This window comes from Vipera berus, assembly GCF_964194415.1.
Source record: "Vipera berus genome assembly, chromosome: 1".
NCBI lineage: Eukaryota > Metazoa > Chordata > Lepidosauria > Squamata > Viperidae > Vipera > Vipera berus.
In genome coordinates this window covers 351,401,072-351,421,713 of record NC_138202.1, presented here as the reverse complement: position 1 = coordinate 351,421,713, position 20,642 = coordinate 351,401,072, and the positions used below count along the sequence as shown (strand labels likewise).

Sequence of the window (20,642 nt, the reverse complement as noted above, 5' to 3'; positions counted from 1 at the left end):
GCTTTTCCCTCAACTGAATATTCACAAGCCACTGGGAAGACATTTTCCCCAAACATGAAAGCAGATGTGTTGGGATAGAATTCACTTCACAAGGGAATGATGGGAAGATGTGTCCAACATAAACAATGAGATCAGGAAAGGTAATATAGAATGTTGTTTATAAAAGCATCAAATAACCCAAGTCTTTTGTCTGCCATGGTTTACCAATCAATCTTTCAAAACCAGTTGTGGAGAATCACAGGCAGCTTATGGAAGATCTGATTACATTGAACTTGGAACTGCATTGAGAAACCTTCAGGAATAAACATATATTCTTCAATTTCACAAAGCCCAGGTTTAGCGTTACACTCCTGCTTCATACAAGACACTAACCCATGAGTGACACTCCCAAAGTAACAAGGGTAGGGGGCAAGGGGAGTGAGAGCTGACTGTCTCCAAAAACGGAACCAAATGAAAATTGGATTTTTTTCCCCCCCAGAAAGTACAAGATGACATTCCCTCTGGAAGTTTAACAAACCAAAGAAATATAAACTAAAAAGCACCTGCAAAAGTCATCTTTAGCAATGGGACAGATGTTTCATGATTATAATGCAAAATTGAATCAAGCCAAAATAAAACCAGAAAGTCAATGGGGAACACTAAAGTTATTTTGCAGTCACTAAACTGGAGTGCTCCTGATCTGTTTACTGCTGTAAATGTGGTCCTCAATTTACAATCAGAATTGGATCTGGAATTTCCACTGTTAAGCAAGGTAGCTGTTAAGAAGTCATGTCTGATTTTATGACCTTTTTGCCACAATTAAGTGAATCATACAATTGTTAAGTGAATCATGGGGTCATTAGGCAAATCCAACTTCCCCCACTGACTGTTGGAAACTGGCCAAGAAGGTCAAAAATTGCAATCACATGATCCTGCAACCATCATGAATACATGCCCATTGCTATGCACACTGAACTGTGATCATGTGATTGTAGAGATGCTGCAACAGTTATACGTGTGAGGATCACTGTAAATCACTTTTTTCAGTGTCACTGAACTTAGAACAGTTGCTAAACCAATGGCTGCAATTCAAGGACCATCTGTATCCAATGCCTATGATGCTCTGCCAGCACAGACACCTACAATTCAAATAAATTTGGATAGCAACTTGGGAGCACTGGCAGTTTGAAGTTTCTCTTACACCAGTCAAATGTAATTTTTTACATCCATCTGAGGCAGGGATCTTCAAACTTGCCCCTTTTATGACTTGTGGAATTCAACTCCCAGAATTCCTCAGCCAGCATGCCTGGGGTATATCAGACACTCAAAGTGTTAATTCCCAATTTACAAAAAAAAAAACAAAAATGAAAAACTTATCACCTGAAAACTATTCCTTTTTAAGAGCATAAGAAAACCCATACAGAGCAGAGCCATATAGACACTGAGAATAAATATACGACGTTTCCCAACCTGAGGTATAGCAGATTTTTTAAAAATTTATCTTAACAGATTTTTGTTCCACATTTTAAAATCCTCACTTTTTACAAGCAACTTTGTACTTCAGGAAAGCAACAACACAACATTGCAGGTTACTAAAAGTAACCTCCAGATTTGTCCAGCTACAACTCTCAGAATTCAATTACAATTCTCAGATTCACAGACTGCACTTTAGAACATATCTGGAAGGCACCTAGTTGACCAACGCTGTACTAAAACAATAAAAAATCTATACTAACTGGTGTCTATGTCAAAATTTTGTTAAGAAAATTAAGCAGGCTACTCACCCCAGCAAGACACTTTTCCAGTGTATCCAAAATAATCAACTGAGAAAGATACAAGTTCTTTTCAGCCACTTCACTAAATATTCTCTATAAGAAAAAAAACATCAAAAGATCAGTTTAGCTTTTGGTAACAAAGCTGACTTATACTGTCACCCATCTGCTACTTCCAAAAGGACATAACTTCTCTGATACCCTCTATAGCAGGCATGTCAAACTGCCGGCCTGCGGGCTGGATGCGTCACGCCGAAACCGCGCCCACTCCATTGCCGACAATGGGGAAAAAGTCACGATACGTCGCGCAATATCACGCGACATTGCGAGTTTGACATGCCTGCTCTATAGCTTTTGAATGAGTAACTCTATTACAGTTCATAGATCCTCCAAACATATCAAAATAAGAATAAGGTAAAATGTAGAGCAAAATAAAGTAAAAGCAATCTATCCTCTACACCAGGTGTCAAACTTGCAACGTCATGTGATGTGTTGCGACGTATTGTGACTTTTTTTCCATTGCCAGCAATAGGGTGGGCACAGTTTTGCCATGACGCATCCCACCGGCGGGCCAGCAGTTTGACACCCCTGCTCTACACAGTAATCAGTAATCAATCCCAAAGTACAATTTGTGCAGACTGCAAAAGTAAATTTAATGACAACTTTGTGTTGATTTTGCATCTTTCGTCTGCCAGAATTTTGCATAAAATTCTTCTGGTTATCCAGGAAGTTACCTAATTAGGGGCGTTAGAAACCTGTAATGAGATGCGAGGTTGCAGAAGTTGCAATATAGATGGGCTGGTAGCCTTTAATTTTAATTCTTTCCTGATCCTATCTCGGTTTCTCTTCTATCCCATTCCGATTCTCTGACAAACTAGCATGTACTAGTTATGTAACTTTTAAAATATGGAGCTATGATTCCTCTAACATTAAATGCCAAAAAGTCAAGACAGACCTACTGTTTCCAGCAAGAAGACCCTATAGCTTTAGTTAAAATCCAGTACTTTCCCTCAGGTATGGATACAGCCAGGAGGGCAAAGTAAGACATACATCAAATACACAACCAATTGTGTATTGGTTGTTACAGAATCAAATATTTAAAATCAATTTCTACTGCAACCATTTTATTCCATCTCCCATCCGCTTCAGTTCACCAATGTTATGTGAAATTACACTGTATTTTTCTTGGTTTTTTGGTTTTATGAAAAGTTCCATTGTATAGATGAGAACAATGTTATTATTTATCCTGGTTTTAACTGGTGTTGATAGGTTGGGGGGGGGAGCTTTTGACATATAACTTTACAGATAGGAAATGAATGTATCATATTTTCTCAGAGCTGCAAATTATAATATGCATTCCGGTTCACATTAAAGATACAATAAGCCAATAGATATTTATCTACCTAGACTTAAAAAAATATTTCTCTTCCTCCAGAACAAAAGAAGACTAAGTCAATGAGAAAAGATCACTTACCATGTTGTTAACATTTTTTAAGATATTTGTGAGGCCACTAATAACCAGAGAGAACTTATACTTGGAAATGTTGATGAGACATTCCTTGTTATGTTCCGTGCTGACTTTGGTGTGAGTATTCTGCTGGCTGGTTTTGATCGGAAGCTGCAATAAAAGGAAGTTTGGAAAGCTGTTATACAGAACAAAATTTACAGTAGGACAGTTTATTATGCAAGGATTAGAGAGCCAGTTTGGCCCCGTGGCTAAGTTCCTGTCCTAGAAACCAGGAGACTGCGAATTCTTGTCCTGCCTTAGATATGAAAGTTGGATGGGTGACTTTGGACCAACCCATTTCACAGGGCTTTTGTCTGGAAAATAGGAAAAGAAAGGAGTATTATGTATGTTCACTGCCCTGAGTTACTTACGAAGTAATAAGGGTGGGATAAAAATCAAATAAACAAATAAATGCACAATAGGTCAACCATCAGCATTTTCTGATTGTCACCACCTTTTCATTTTCTTAAATCTTGTAAAATCAAAGCATGCCAAAGGAAGGCAATAGCAACCACTTCCAGACCGGCCAGAAACAAAACAAACATGTCCATGTAGCATCAAAAAAATCAATCTCAACTTTAAGGATATTTTATTTTTTAAATTAACATGGTTTAACCTTTATTTAAATTAGCACAGCGCTGAGTAAGCAGATCCCTGGTCTCCCCTCCATCTTTGGAGTCACACCAAGGACTGCTATACTGACTTCACTAAGAGTAAAGGCAACTTTTAATGGATATTTGACCCCTCTGACACAGCCAGACAAGAGCTAAATTATCTAACATAGGGGCAGAGGGCCACGGCCAATCCAAGTTTTCTTTTTAGTAACCAGTAACTACTTCTTTAAAAATGAAGAACTTTGATTTAAATGTATCCAATATTTAATCCCCACCCAAAAATAGGCTCATTAAACTCAACAGGACTTCTGAACAAATATTTACAGTAGAAGTGGACAACCAACATGTTCCATGCACCTTATCACTTTCACAGGGTTTTTACTCTCTCCCACTTCTCTTTTATCACCTACATGAAGGTATTGGGTGACTTAACCCATTAACACTTAGTGACCCGGGGCAGAGGTCACTAAGTGAGCCCATCTAAACGCTTTCCCACCAATGCCTGGAGATTTGGGTTCTGCATGGGGAAAATTGGCTTCAGCTCAACCTTGACAAGACTAAGTAGCTGTGGGATTTAGGGCTCCTCATAAGTAGTATTTATCCATCACTGACTCTGGATGGAGTAATACTCTCTCAGACTGAGTTGGTATGCCCTCTAGAATCCTCCTAGGACCTAGAGCAAGGGTAGGCAACCTTGGTTCTTTTATGACTCGTGGACTTCAACTCCCAGAATTCCTGAGCCAGCTATGCTGAGGAGAAATGGAAAGGTTTCCATGCTGAGCCATGTTGGCTCAGGAATTCTGGGAGTTGAAGTCCACAAGTCATAAAAGAGCCAAGGCTGCCTACCCCTGGCCTAGAGTCACAGTGATGGTTACTGCCTATTTTTTTATTTTTTATTTTAATTCCATTTATATCCCGCCCTTCTCCGAAGACTCAGGGCGGCTTACAAGCTTAGCAGTAGCCTTCATTCTATGTATATGCCTGCTTATTAGGGCTTTCACACACACCCCAAGCGGCATTATTACAAAGTCAGCTTAATTGCCCCAACAATCTGGGTCCTCATTTTACCTACCTCGGAAGGATGGAAGGCTGAGTGAACCTTGAGCCTGGTGGGATGCGAACCTGCACTAATTGCAGGCAGCAGGTGTTACTTAAGGAGGCATTAGCCCACTGCTCCACCAAGGCTCTGTCCTAAATGAGTGAGCAAGCTCCAGATCCTATCAGTAAAGAATGTCACACTGTGGGTTCCAGGAAACATGCATTCTCTACAGATAGTCCTCAACTTACAACAGTTTGCTTAGTGACTGTTTGAAGTTACAACAGCACTGGGGGAAAAATGATTTATGACCATTTTTCACATTTATGACTGTTGTTAAGTGAATCTTGCTTCCCCATTGACTTTGCTTATCAGAAGGTCACAAAAGGTGATCACATGACCCTGGGACACTGTAACTGCCATAAATATGAACCAGTTGCCAAGTGTTTGAATTTTGGTCACAAGATCATGGGGATGCTGCAAAGGTCGTAACTGTGAAAAATGGTCATAAGTCACATTTCTCAGTGCTGTTTTAACTTTGAATGGTCACTAAACAAACTCTTGTAAGTCCAGGATTACTTGTATAAGAAATGAGCCCAGTTAAGACCTTAAGCTTATATAGAAGAGCTCCTATTTTCCTTATAATCATAACCATGAAGAGACTTTGCAAGGTTTTAACTTCAGTTTTTGCTTAATTTAAACTTAGGTAAGCAAATTTCAGAGTACAGTTTGTTTGCTATAATCTCCTTGAAAACCACAGTTTGAAAATAAAATGGAAGCTTAAACCAAAACTATAATTTAATGCAAGAAAGCAAAAAAATTGTGACTTTAATGACATAAACAGCCAATCTGTAACACCTTTGAGACTTCCAAAGCTCCAAAGAGTAGACTTAGCCAAATTTCAATTCCAGATTCTCTTTTACATTTTTACCATGGTTTACCACAAAGGTAATGATTTTTTTTTTTCTGAGCTGCACATCTTTTTCCTGTTCTCTTGGGGGGAGGGCGCAGAATGGCTCCAGAGCCCACATTTGCAGGAACAAATCTGCAATCTTTTTGAAAATTAGTTTTGGGATGTTGGAAGGGAATTCACTCAAAATAATTACTTTTAACTGGCCAGAGACTTGGGACATCGATTTTAAGTATTGCATCAGTTAAGTAAAATAGTTGCAAAAATCAACAGTTTGCTATCAAATTTTAGCAGCATAATTTTGGAGGGTGCAAAACTGGAAATGGGCACATGGGAGTATGGGTTACTCAAGCCAAATTTAGTGAATCAACTACATTTGGTTGGATTTGCACAAACACATGCTACTAAAACAAAACAAACTTCATTATGGATTACCATAAAATCAGGCTACACTGGGCAGCATTTAAGAAAAAGAGACTATCATTGTTAGAAACTTTAAAACCTGGAATATCTGAAATTTAACTCAATCTATCTATATTCATCCTCTATCTTTCATACAAGAGCTTGTAGAACTGTCCAGTTTTAAAAATTCCAATCCTGTGATTCACAAAAGAATTCTCTATGAAACTCGTGTGTCAAAATTCAAAGTTTGGAGAAGTCCATGGTATTAGAGATAAGGTGTATAATGATTCCACCAAGACACTAATCCTCTTCCATAAACACTGGTTCCTTTATTCCAAGCTGCATCCATACATTCTTTAAAAGGTCACAAACCAATCATTTCCCTTATGCGTCATGTACTGTACCAGTCAGTTGGATGGAAGTAACCTTCAACTCTGTAATGAAATTCGTTTGAAAAGTCCACTTTGAGGAAGTTGGATTTTGGATTAAAGTCAACAGCTTTGGATCAGAGCAATATATGCAGCTGTACTTAACCCCCAAAATAAATATTTAGCGAGAAATATGGATGCTTTTTAGTGGCAGGAACCTCACCGCATTACTTTCCTCTCGCTCCTTAGTAAAAATTCCGAATACTCGAGTCTACACACAGGAACTCTGTGCCACTGAAGAAAGCAATTATATCCAACTGTTAAGTCTCAGAAGTACAGGCAGTCTTCGACTTACAACAGTTCACTCAGTGACCGTTCAGTTACGTTACTAAAAAGAGTGACTTATGACCATGTTTCACACTTAAGAGCCATTGCAGCATCACATGAACAAAATTCAGAAGCTTAGCAACGGACATATAGTTACAACAGTTGCAGTGTCCCCAGGGTCATGTGATCCCCTTTTGTGATCTTCCGACAAGCAAAGTCAATGGGGAAGGCAGATTCACTTAATAACCATGTTACTAACTTAACAAATGCAGTGATTCAACTATTAACAACTATGTCAAGAAAGACTGTAAAATGGGGCTAAACTCACTTAACAAATGTTTCGCTTAGCAACATAAATTTTGGGCTCAATTTTGGTCGTAAATCAAGGACCACCTGCATTATGGCATTATTTTAGTCAGATAATCAATGATCAACTAACACTCAGGTTTCACAGATATACATATTTATATGGGCTGGGAGAAATTGTTTTACTCCACCACCTACTAGGAAGTCCCATTTTTCTCCAAGTCTATCTATCAATCATAATAGAGCTGGGTGGGACCTTGCAGCTCTTCTAGTCCAGCCTCTTGCTCAAGCAGGAGAGCCTACACCATTTCAGACAAGTGGCTGTCCAGTCTCTTCTTAAAAACCTCCAGGGATGAAGTACCCACAACTTCTCAAGGCAAACTGTTGCACAGGTTAATTCTCTCTGTTAGGAAGTTTCTCCTTAATTCCAGGTTGCTTCCCTCCTTCATTAGTTTCTTGTCTTGCCTTCAGGTACTTTGGAAAATAAATTGACCCCTTCCTCCTTATGGCAGCCTCTCAAATACTGGAATACTGCTATCATGTCCCCCCTCCTCCTTCTTTTCCCTAGACCGGCCATACCCAAATCCAGCAACCGTTCTTCATATGTTTTAGTCTCCAGATCTTTAATCGTATTAGTTGTTCTTCTCTGCACTTTTTCTAAAGTCTCAACATCTTTTTTGTAATGTAGTGACCAAAACTGGATACAGTATTCCAGGTACGGCCTTTATAAAGCTTTATAAAGCGGTACTAATAGTTCATGTGATTTTGATTTTGATTCTGTCTCTGTTTATAAAACCAAGGATTGTGTTAGCTTTTTTGGCTGCTGCCGCACAATGCTGGCTCACAGTTAAGTGACCATCCGCTAGGACTCCAAGGTCCGTCTCACAGTTACTGTTTTTGAGCCAGGATTTGCCCAATCTCTACTTGTACCTTTGTTTTTTTCTGCCCATGTGTAAACCTTGCTTTTCTCCACATTAAATATTTTGTTGGGTAGAGCCTATTGTTCAAGTCTGTCAAGATCTTTTTGTATTGCAAGCTTGTCTTCTGGGGTATTGGCTATTCCTGCCAGTTTAGTGTCATCTGCAAAATTGATGAATTTCCCTTCTATTCCCTCATGTAAGTCATTTATGAAGATATTGAAGAGTATTGGACCTAATATGGAAACTTGTGCTTACTTCCCTCCATGTAGATGTAGTACCATTAAGGACTACTCGCTGAGTACAGTTTGTCAGCCAGTTACAAATCCATCTGGTAGCGATGCTGTCTATCCCACATTTTTCTAGCTTACTAAGAAGTAGGCTGTGGTCTACTTTGTCAAATGCCTTGCTGAAGTCTAAATATACTATGTCCACAGCATTTCGCTTGTCTACTAATTTAGTTACTTTGTCAAAAAAATAAAATAAGATTGGTTTGGCATGATCTGCTTTTAACAAACTCGTGCTAGCTACTAGTTATACTGTTACCATATTTTATCTATATCTTAAATTTCTATTTTATTACTATTTTAACTTAAATTGTATTTTAATTCCATTTTCAATTGTATTTATCCAATTCCATTTCGGATTGCTTTTATCTAGTTTTGGTGACGGTTTGTTGCTGGAACTTTGTACTTTGATATGGCCCAAGGGCTAATCAATAAAGTTGTTGTTGTTACTAGTTATACCTTTATTTGTTTCTAGATGTTTACAGATCTGTTTTTTTTATTATTTTCCAGTATCTTCCCAGGTACTGATGTTAGACTGATTGGTCTATAGTTTCCTGTATCTGGCTCTTTTTTCCTTTCTTGAATGTGGGAACCATTTCAGCTTTTTTCCAGTCCTCTGGTAGTTCCCCAGTGCTCCAAGATTTTTTAGAAATATGATACAATGGTTCTGAGATAACCTCTGCCAACTCCTTCAGAACTCCGCAATCAAGGTCAGACAGGTATTCTATTACCATTTTCTTGCTTAAATTTTTATTTCTAGTCTGTCTTTTACAGTTATGTTTGTGGTAGGTTGGGCTATAGTTTCTTTTTGTGTGAAGACTGATGAAAAGAATGAATAAAGTAGCTCTGCTTTCTCCCTACTGCGTTACTTCCTTGCCATTTTCTCTCTTTAGTGGGCCTACAATTTCCTTGACTTTTTTTTTTACTATTTATATTTTGGGGGGAAAAAGCTTTTTTTTATCTTTGACTTTTGTTGCAAGTCTTTGTTCATTCTAAGCCTTTGCTTTCCTGACTTCATCTTTGTAGATTTGGGCTATCTGCTGGTATTCTGTCTTAGTTATGTGTCCTTCTTTCCATTTTTTGTACTTGTCCTTTTTGTCTTTCAGTTTATCAGAGAGAAATTCATGCAACCATGCTGGTTTCTTCTTGGATGTTTTTCTTTTTTAGTGGTATTGTGTTGGACTGGGCTTTTATGATATTTTTCAGTGTTTCCCACCCTTCTTGAGTTGATTTCCCCGTTAGGATTTTTATCCATGAAATTTTGCTTAGGCTCTGTCTGAGTTTGTTAAAATCAATTCTTTTAAAGTTTAAGAAACTGGTTGGATTATATTCTATTGCTTGTGATTGCCGGCGGACAATACCCTGGGGGAGGGCCTTCTCTGTGGCTCCGCCGGCCCTCTGGAATCAGCTGCCTGTAGAGCTTAGGACTGCCCCTGACCTTCGCTCATTCCGCCGGGACCTGAAGACCTGGCTCTTTGAGCTCTCTGGCCTGGTCTGAGCATATTAATTGGGATTTTAACTGTTTTTTAACTGGGATTTTATTGCAAGGTTTATATAATTCTTTTAATTGATTTTAAGTTTTGTAACTGTTGTATCTGTTTTTTAAATAACCTTATGAACCGCCCTGAGTCCTACGGGAGAAGGGCGGTATATAAATTGAATAAATATAAATATAAATATAAATATAAATATAAATATTATATTGAATTCCAGTACGACGTGGTCACTCTCGCCCAAGGTTCTGGCAATTTCAACTCCCTCTATCATTTCTTCTCTATTAGTAAGAATTAGGTCCAGTATAGCTTTTCCTCCAATTCTCTCCTCTACCTTTTACATGACAAAGTTGTCATCTAAGTTGGTTAAGAATCTGTTCGATCTCCCCCTTGCTGCAAAGTTTGTCTCCCAGTTGATATCAAGATAATGAAAGTCTCCCATTACTATTGTGGTATGTTTCCTACATACATTTGTTAATTGATTAGCAAAGAGTTCATCTATTTCTTCTGCTTGGTTGGGTGGCCTGTAGTATACACCTATAGCAATGTCATTCTTTTTTCCTTTTATATTGACCCATATGGATTCTTGGTGGTTTTCATCCTTGATTTTGTGTATTTCAGGAGAGATGTAGTGATCTTTTATATACAATGCAACTCTCCTCCTCTTTTGTTGGGTCTGTTTCTTTTGAATAGTTTGTATTCATCTATCAGTACATTCCAGTCATGAGTTTCATCCCACCAAGTTTCAGTAATGGCAACTATATCATATCAGACTTCATGTACTAATATTTCAAGTTCACCCTGTTTGTTCCCTAAACTTTGAGCATTAGTATATAGGAACCCACATATTATTTTATTAAACCACAACCATGCCAATCCAACTACCTACAGGTAGTCCTCAATGTATGAACACACTTGAGACCAGAACTTCCATTGCTAAACAAGATGGTTGTTGTTAAGGGAATCATATTCAATTTTACAACTTTTTTGCCAGAGTTATTAAATGAATCACATAATTGTTAAGTGAATCCAGTTTCTTTCATTGACTTTGCTTGTTGGAAGCCAGCTGGGAACGTCACAAATAGCACTCATCATAAATACATGCCTGTTGTCAAATTTTGATCACATGACTGTGCGGATGCTACAACGGTCATAAATGTGAGAACTGGTTGTAAGTCACTTTTTTCAGTGCCATTGCTAAACAAATAATTGCAAGTCAAGGACTACCTGCAGTAAATTACCACTTTTTATAAATTTGCTAGCATATGTTCCTTGTACAAAGACACATTCGGGTTCATCTGAACCAGATGATCTGCTCTAACCAGTCTTCAAAAGTTCTGATAAATGTCTTTCTTTTTAATCATGGGTTTAAAAAAATATGAAAATGCCAGGGATTATACCTCGGGCCATAAGCACTATTGCACCTCCACAGCTGTATATTACAAATAAGACAGATGGGGCACACTAATTGAATTCACATAAAACTATAAGCCAGAATTTCAGAAAACCCTGCATAATTTCTTAAGCTGTGCTACTCTCTACTCCTGCCTACCTCTAAATGTAACTCTGGATGCTCAGAATGTGCCTTTGTCTTCAAAACAAGCAAGAAATATGAAACCTGGAATATACATTTAAACCAAGAAATGCTGACCAATTTATTTTTAAACTCCAAAGTAAAGACATAATTTATTAATTCTTCCTAGAAATGAAGTAGAAATGCTTTCTAAACTGCTATGCCACATAGTCTACAAAATTCTGCCTGCTAAAATTAGGCTCAGAGAGGTAATTTTTATGTCACTTAGAAAGGAGGGAGAAACATAACTCTAAATGGTTGAAAATCAGGTAAGCCAGAAAATTGGATTCTGACAAACAACCCCAATTATGTTGATCATTAAACAAGTTAAAAATTCTGGCATTTTGCAACCAAATGTGGAGCATAAACTTCACCTCCCAGAAAGACCAGCCTCCAAGTCCTTCTAGGACAGACATGTCAAACACAAGGCCCGGGGGCCGGATCCGGCCCATGAAGTGGTTTCATGCGGCCCGCGAAGCCATCCTGGAAACAGTGAGGGGACCCCACTGCCTTGGCCCAGAGACCCTCCTTCTACCAGAGACCCTCAGATCTGTCCCACTCCTGCCCAGGCCCCCATAGGCACCCTTGATGTGGTCGATGTAGAGCTGGCCATGCCCACCCAGTAGGCCATACACACTCTAGCCACGCCCACCCAGTAGGCCACGCCTACCCTGGCCATACCCACCAGGCCCCTTGAGGGCAACCGCAATGCTGATGCGGCCCTCAATGAAATTGAGTTTGACACCCCTGTTCTAGGAGGATTCAAAAGAAGGAAATTGGATTAAACAGCCATTCCCTCTGCTCAGTTAAAAGTTCTATTCTATTGGACTCTCACTCTTAATCTCCCTCCATGTTTAGCTGCACAATGAGAAGTTTATTTAACTTGGAAAATTTGTCCATAGATGATATTTTTCATCTTTCCCATCGTTTTTTTTTCTTTTGTGTTCTGTCTTTTTTATAGTAAACCTATGAATAGGGAATGTCTTGTTCTCATTGACTGTACTTTCACACTGAACAGTAACATAAAAATTCATTGAGCAAATATGAGTGGCCTCTAAATACTCTCATTGTTACAAAACACAAGCAAATCAATCAGATTTTTAACTTTTAACAAGACAACCTCAATAGTCATAATCTATCACTGTGCACACTGTACATTTCTTCACTAGAACATTTAGGGCAAAAGAGGTTTTTTTTTAAAAAAAATGTCAATTTAAGCTTACAATATTTTCCAAATGAGCAACCATTAAACCAATCTATTATAAACAAAGGCAATCATTTCCCAGGGTCTGTAATTAAACAATTGAATCTACATCACTCAGAAGCTGTATTGTTTCTTCTTTCAATGGGAACAATTCCCATTTTAATAAGAAGGTTGAAAAAAAAAGGTTGGATTGCTCAGTCACTAAGAGAATGGATTCACACACTGTAATGTCATCATATGCTTTGTGTCATGTGAGAAATAAGCTACTGTGTATTGTAAAACATCTATCATAGCTTGTTATCTGTGTAACAGGTAACTGATATATTAAACCATGACTTATGTTAAAAGCATTACATTACTCTTACAAAATACACCTATCTTATCCAGAGCATCATTACATTTAATTTCAGCAGCTGCAAATAGTTAAATAAATAAACCATGTCCTATCTTAGCTGAATCATTTAAGTACACCTAAAAATTTCTCTGAATCCTGCTTTGGTGTCTGTCATCCTCCTCCTCACCCAACATAAATATTAGATTTTTTTTACGTTAACAAGGAAAATATTTGATCCTCGAGATAGACCAAAAACATTTCAATTCAGGTGAACAATTATAAACCTATGATGTGGTATGGTACTCAGCATCCTCCTTATGATATTGACTGCCTCCATTTTTAGAAAACTCTGAAAGATCTGATTTAGGATAAATAAAATGTGCTCTCCAACTATTTAAATACTCACACGCATACACATATACTCTTTCTTTAGTTTCTAAATTTGCTTGAGCATATGGCAGCACTCTAATCTGTATATGTTTCTGTGCATAAGCTGTAATAGATCCAACCATTACAGCAAAAAAGGCTACTGCTAAGCTTGTAAGCCGCCCTGAGTCTTCGGAGAAGGGCGGGATATAAATGTAATAAAAAATAAATAAATAAATAAATAAATAAATAAATAAATGAAATAAGAATGTATCACATTTCTCCTCAGACATCGGAAAACAGAGGATTAATCGAGGGTCCCCCATGGGATAGGAGAGAGGAACAATCTAAGCACCTATTTTCCTTCCAAGGCAGTTTTTAGCTTTCCACAGAGACCCAGAAAAGTTTCTTGAACTGATTATAATAATTATTCAGTGGAACACCCTGCCTCCAGAAGTTGTGAACGCTCCAACACTGGAAGTTTTTAAGAGGAAACTGGACAACCATTTGTCTGAAATGGTATCTCCTGCCTGAGCAGGGAGTTGGACTAAAAAACCTCCAAGGTCCCTTCCCACTCTAATTATTATTATTATTATTATTATTATTATTATTATTATTATTATTATTATTATTATTATTATTATTATTATTATTATATCATCATCATCCTAAAAGTAACAAAGACCAACCAATTTCAATATTTCTTAAAATAAAAACAAGTACAAAACAAACTGACTGAAAAAATAGTTCCCAGTTTTTTTATAAGCTAACAATATCACTCCTGATAATTAGGATCACTCCTTTCTAAATCTTTAAAAGATACTAAAAAAACCCTGTCTCTTGGTGACAGGTAGGATATATTCCCCAATCTCTCCCACTTAAAGGACCCCTAGAATGGTTAGCAATAATGATTTGTTCCAATCCCTCTTTAAGACAGTCCGTTTTTTATGCTTCTTTATATAAGGGAACCCCATTGAATGGAGTTCAAACACACCCACAATTATAACTTTATTCCACAGAGAATTTCTGCATCCCATAAGGAAATAGTGGCAGCAAGGCCTTTCCCCATATTATCTATGGAGGCTCCAAATTTGACAAACAGCAGGCTTATTATACATTCTAAACCCACCAAATTTAAAACAGAAAAATCTGTTTACTCTCTTAATACATTCCCTACAATGAGCCCAGAACAATCTTCAACTCTTTATCCCAGTGCCACCACACCCAAAGGATAAATACAAGTGGTCCTCAACTTATGACCACAGTTGAGCCCAAAATGTGTTGCTAAGCAAGACAGTTGTTAACTGACAGTTTTGCCCCATTTTACAACCTTTCTTGCCACAGTTGTTTATTATTTATTTATTTATTTTATTTTTGGGACTTATATGCCGCCCTATCTCCCGAAGGACTCAGGGCGGCTAACAACAATAAAAAAACAACAATACAAAAATTTAAAAAGAATTAAATAACAGCCCCAAAATAAATTAACTACACAGTTAAAAATTAAAACATATTTAAAAACCCATCATCAATCCAGGTCAGCCTGATGAAAAAAGAAAGTTTTAAGGTCGCGGCGAAAGGACCGGAGGTCCGGGGCCATCCGAAGCTCAAGGGGGAGTTGGTTCCACAGGGCTGGCGCTCCCACAGAGAAGGCCCTCCCCCTGGGGGTCGCCAGCCGACATTGTCTGGCCGACGGCACCCTAAGGAGACCCTCTCTGTGTGAGCGCACTGGGCAATGGGAAGTTGTCCCCGGTAGCAGACGGTCCTGCAAATTTATTTATTTATTTATTTATTTTTATTTATTTCGATTTATATACCACCTTTTTCCTGGGGGACTCAGGGCGGTTTACAGGGCAAATTAAAACAATACAATATATATACAGGTTAAAATAAAATTAAATTAAATAACCCCAAAATAATTAAAAAATAAAACCTTAACCCAAAAACCCTCAGTCCAGGCCGGCAAGCTCGAATAGCCAAGTTTTCAGGTCCCGGCGAAACGAGCGAAGGTCGGGGGCCATCCGGAGTTCCACAGGCAGCTGATTCCAAAGGGCAGGTGCGCCCACCGAGAATGCTTTCCCCCTGGGGGCTGCCAGCCGGCACTCCCTGACGGGCAGCACCCTGAGGAGGCCCTCCCTGTGGGAGCACACAGGACGATGGGAAGTTGATGCTGGCAGCAGGTGCTCCTGAAGATAATCCGGACCCATGCCATTTATTTATTTATTTATTTATTTATTTGTTTGTTTGTTTGTTTGTTTGATATACCGCCCTTCTCCCGGAGGACTCAGGGCGGTGTACAGAGCAATAAAGTAAGAATACAATAAAGCAATAAAGTGAGAAAATTTTAAAACCCAAATCCATCAGGCCAGGCCGGCTTGTTGGAATAGATAAGTTTTTAGATCACGCCGGAAGGAGCGAAGGTCGGGGGCCATCCGGATTTCAGCTGGTAAGCGGTTCCAGAGGATTGGCGCACCCACCGAGAATGCTCTCCCCCTGGGGGTCACCAGCCGACATTCTCTGACCGGTGGCACCCTGAGGAGGCCCTCTCTGTGGGAGCGCACAGGACGGAGGGATGTTGACGCTGGCAAGTAGGTGTTCCCGTAGGTAATCCGGACCCACGCCATGTAGGGCTTTGTATGTCATCACTAGCACCTTGAATTTCACCCGGAAGGCAACTGGAAGCCAGTGCAGCTTGCGGAGAAGAGGCGTTACATGGGAGTATCGGGAAACCCCCATCACAACTTGCGCAGCCGCATTCTCCACCAGCTGAAGCCTCCGAGTGGTCCTCAAGGGCAGCCCCATGTAGAGAGCATTGCAGTAGTCTATCCGGGAGGTCACAAGCGCATGAGTGACTGTACATAGGGCGTCTCGGTCCAGATAGGGCTGCAACTGGCGAACCTGGGCAAAAGCCCCCCTGGCCACGGCTCCTATATGATCTTCCAAACTGAGCCGTGAGTCCAGGACGCCCAAGTTGCGGGCCCTATCTACAGGGGATAACACCTCACCCCCCATAGTTAACGATGGAATAGACTGGTTAATCCGAGATGCCGGTATGCACAGCCACTCAGTCTTGGCGGGATTAAGTCGAAGCCTGTTTCTCCCCATCCAGACCCGGACTGGCTCCAGGCAACGGGACATCACGTCGAGGGCATCATTGGGTTGGTTCGGGGTGGAGAGAAAAAGCTGGGTATCATCAGCATACTGATGATACCCCACCCCAAAACCACGAATGATCTCACCCAGCGGCTTCATATAGATGTTGAACAGGAGGGGAGAGAGGACCAACCGTTAAGTGAATCACTACAGTTGTTAAGTTAGTAATATGGTTGTTAAGTGAACCTGGCTTCCCCAGTGACTTTGCTTGTCACACTGCAACCATCATAAATGTAAGTTGACAAGTGTCAGAATTTTGCTCATGTGACAACGGGGCTGCTGCAACAATCGCAAATGTGAAAAAAGGTCGTAAGTCATTTTTTTCAGTGCCACTGTAACTTCAATCACTCAGCAAACTGTTCTTAAGTCAAGCACTGCCTGTACGTCTCTCATTGTACAGAGATGATGATGATGATAGAAGAAGAGAAAGAAAAAGAAAGAAAAAGGAGAAGGAGAACAACAACAACCACTATTAAACTAGGATGAACTATATTACATCCAGGTATTTTTCCATCTCATTCAAAAGAAATGTATCCAATATTTCTTTGGCTTTTCCACAGACTCATTTTGAGAAAACCCTTTCTGTGCAATTCAGCAACCACCTATCCCAGACCATTTCAAAATCAAATAGTTCAAGTGGCATCAGGAGACTTAAAGTAACCAACATGCTTAAGTTTTTCAACAAAGCTTTCCTCTTTAAAGTCTTCCTCATAGAGAGGAGCTGTAGAACATCACTCAGCTACCCACAGCCCATCTCAAAACTTCACTAAGAAAAAAACTACCAGATCATCTGCTTTTTTCTATGTCATCCCAGGCATCCCACGAGCAAGAATGACATCATGCTATTAATAAAAAAGAGAAGAAAAATTTAGAAATTAAGACCTCCTTCAGCCTATATTCATGAAAAATGGCATGTTCCTATATAACCAAAATATATACAATATCTGTTTCTCCCCACAGGAGATGAAGAAACCACCATGAAGTCATCCCACAAGTTGGCTGATTTCATCCTAATTAGAAAAGAACCAAATGATATCTTTCAGCTTTTTTCCCCTCTACTCAAAACTTAATTTTTTTTGTCCAACTCCACCCATTCTATCCATGCCACCACTGTATACAGAATAGAATAACGGAAGGGACCTTGGAGGTCTTCCAGTGCAACCCCCTGCTCAGGCAGGAGAACCTATACCATTTGACAAATGGTTGTCTAATCTCTTCTTAAAAACCTCCAGTGTTGGAGCACCCACAACTTCTGGAGGCAAGCCATTCCACTGATTAATTGGAGATTTCTCCTTAGTTCTAGGTTGGTGCTCTCCTTGCCTCAAAAAAGTAGAAAAATGAAATATGCCAACCAGCCTTCCTCAAACTTGAGTGGAGTCATTCTTGCGCAATTTGGGTGCAGGGTGGGTACAGCTTTCCCTCAATCGGATGCCTCTGAGTTTGGGGTTGGACTAGAAGACCCCGCAAGGTCCCTTCCAACTCTAGCTATTCTATTCTCTATAAAGTAATGGGTGGCGTTGGACAAAAAACAAGAAGTTTTGAGTTGAGGGCAAAAGAGCTGAAAGATCTCTTTTGCTTCTTTTCTAATCAGGATGAACTTCTAACTTCCAGGAACACTGGATGGGGACAATAGTACTGTAGTTGTTCTCCAACAAATCTGCAGAGCTCCTGCTTGGGACGCTCTGCTCCCGTTCGTCCATCCATCCTAACAATCCCCATCCAAGACTATTTTGAAAGAGCACTCTCTGTTTTACATTCCCCCTTCCAGGCATGAAAGTCGACCCCCACTTTTCCTCTCGTGAAAGCCCGTAAGAGGTGAAGAACACACCCAGACTGGAGGCCTTCCCTCCCCAACCGCCCAGCTCCTTCCCTACCTTCTCCCAAGCCAAGAAGCCCGGTTGGGCTCGTCCTCACCAGAACTGGCCTGCAGCTATCCATCCTTTCCGCCGCTTCCCATCACAGGGAGCGGGGGGGGGGGGGAGAGCGCCGCTCCGGCTGAGAAAAAAGGAAGAAAGGCGCGACCCCCTTCCACACACCCTCTTGTCACCGGTTCCCCCCCCACACACACACACACACACACACCCTTCTTTCCCCCTCAGAGGAGCCCATTTACTTTGCGGGCCCTTCCCACAGCACAGGCCGGTTTACCTGCTCGTCGAAGCGGTTCACCACCGCCTGCACCCATTCCACCGGCTTGTGGGCCGCCATCTCCCGCAGCCCGCCAGGCCGAAGGGTCCGGCGCCCCCTTCCCTTCGGCTCAATGCAGCCGCCGAGCTCTCAGCTCCCCTCCTCCTCCGCCTTCTCAGCCATCAAAGCCCACCGGCCACCATGACACCACACCGGAAGCGGGAACCCGAGTCCGCCCCCAACACCAGCCCGGGCCGCCAGGGGAGAGACAAGTGAGCAGCGGGAGGGGGGGGGAGGAGATGAAAAGAGGAAAAGCGCATGCGTGACGAGCTCGGCAAAAAAAAAAAAGGGGACGGGCAGACGGAAGGCCCGGCGCAGGCGCACCAGAGCAAAGAAGCTAGGGAACCCTCGGAGAGCCACGCGCAGGCGCAAAAGGGAGGGGGAGGAGTGGCGCTTGCGCAACGGGCTAGGAAAAAGGCGGGGCGAGGTTCGAGGCATGCCCGCGAGTAGTACAGCGTCTGCTAGCGGAGAATGTAAGAAATACGCATGTGCAATAAGTTAGCCGAGACCCGGAAATGAAGGAAATGCGTATAGAGGAGCCAATGAGCGGCGCGCGTCGGAGAAGGCGATGACAGCCACTGCGCACGCGTTAACTCGCTCGTAGGCAGCGAGGCGTGGAAGTACCGCGCAGGCGCAAAAGCAAAGAGTTGTTAATAATCCCGGGATTATTAAATTAGTTAACTCATATTTCAGCGGAAAAGAAATAACGTCGGGGGAGAAATTACTTAACTGCTCTGCAGGTTCTAGGATGGATAAAATATATGTCAAATATCAAATGCATATTATGGTTATATCTTAATTAAATCAGTTCAGGAACAGAAAACTGAAAGTTTCTACATTTTCCTAAATATGTTCTCAGTTGAGTAAAAACAAGATAGATTTGGAATAATGGATTTTGCATTTTATTAGTGCCTTAAAAAATACAGTGGCTTCCAAAACCTAGTTAACAGCAAAAAAAAAGTTTAGATGATTCAAATATTAACCCACAGGTCATTAAGGCTGCTTTATCAAGACTATGGGCTATGTTCCAATCAGTTGATTTAGAAGTAGAGTAGGATCTTTGGAAATTTATGTAATGAAACCGGTTATTGACCATACTTGGTTTTTTGTTTTTAAGAAATGGAATAGGAGGTAGCAGATACTCCACTGAGTATTGAAATCGCTTTACACTGCATCCAAATCTCCATTGTTACATCAAATATTTTCCTCCTTCTTCATGTTCTGATTTGCTTATCATTTTGCCTACCCCAGTTCCCAAAAACTCAAAAGGTTGCATAATATAAAGATGGATGATACAGGGACTACATGGAATGAGGCCTGTTGATAAAAATTGTTAGTCAGAAAAGATGAAAAGATCCCTGATCAACTCTTCCTTAAATGGAAGAGTATCCTAATAACCATACCATTTTATCCTACTTGTTTTATCCTCCTTATTTTATGCAGGAGATGGAAGCTGTTCCCATTTACAACCAAAAACAGAATTTTAAACTGAAACTGACCATTTATTTTAAAGTTCTTCCAAATGCCTGGTTTTTGAATTGGCAAATCATTCCTATTTCAAAACTAGATTAATCTTGAAATTTCTTTCAATTTAGCAGCAAATTTCTGTAGTGACTTTGTCCACTAGAGGTCACCAAAACTTTTTTCACCCTGGAAATAATGAGGAAGAAGTCTGGAAAAAAATTGGCTTTTATCTGTTTAAAAGTACTGGAATGCTGCATTTTTTAATTTCCTTCATTTTGTTCATCCTTCTGCTCAGAGGCAATCATGTTGCTTAATGCAAATGTGTATCCCTCCTTTCTAAGCCATGAATTGCAACTGGATTGTATTGTGGAAATTGCTATTAAAAAGAAATGTTAAATGTAAAGATGAGAACCAGACTAAAAGGAGAACTATTCTCAATGAAA

At 40.2% G+C, this 20,642-nt stretch overlaps 1 protein-coding gene across 1 annotated transcript in view; it reads right to left on the bottom strand.

The window, feature by feature from the left end:
• NF1 (neurofibromin 1) overlaps positions 1 to 19,008 on the bottom strand; it is a 239,910-nt gene extending 220,902 nt beyond the window's left edge. Inside the window, exons 1-3 of the mRNA XM_081346631.1 lie at positions 18,697 to 19,008; positions 3,226 to 3,369; positions 1,764 to 1,847 (exon numbers count right to left, since the gene is read on the bottom strand). Coding sequence (XP_081202757.1) covers positions 1,764 to 1,847; positions 3,226 to 3,369; positions 18,697 to 18,756 — 288 coding nt within the window. The 5' untranslated portion in view covers positions 18,757 to 19,008. The remainder of the gene's footprint in view (positions 1 to 1,763; positions 1,848 to 3,225; positions 3,370 to 18,696) is intronic.
• Positions 19,009 to 20,642: the final 1,634 nt, after the last annotated feature.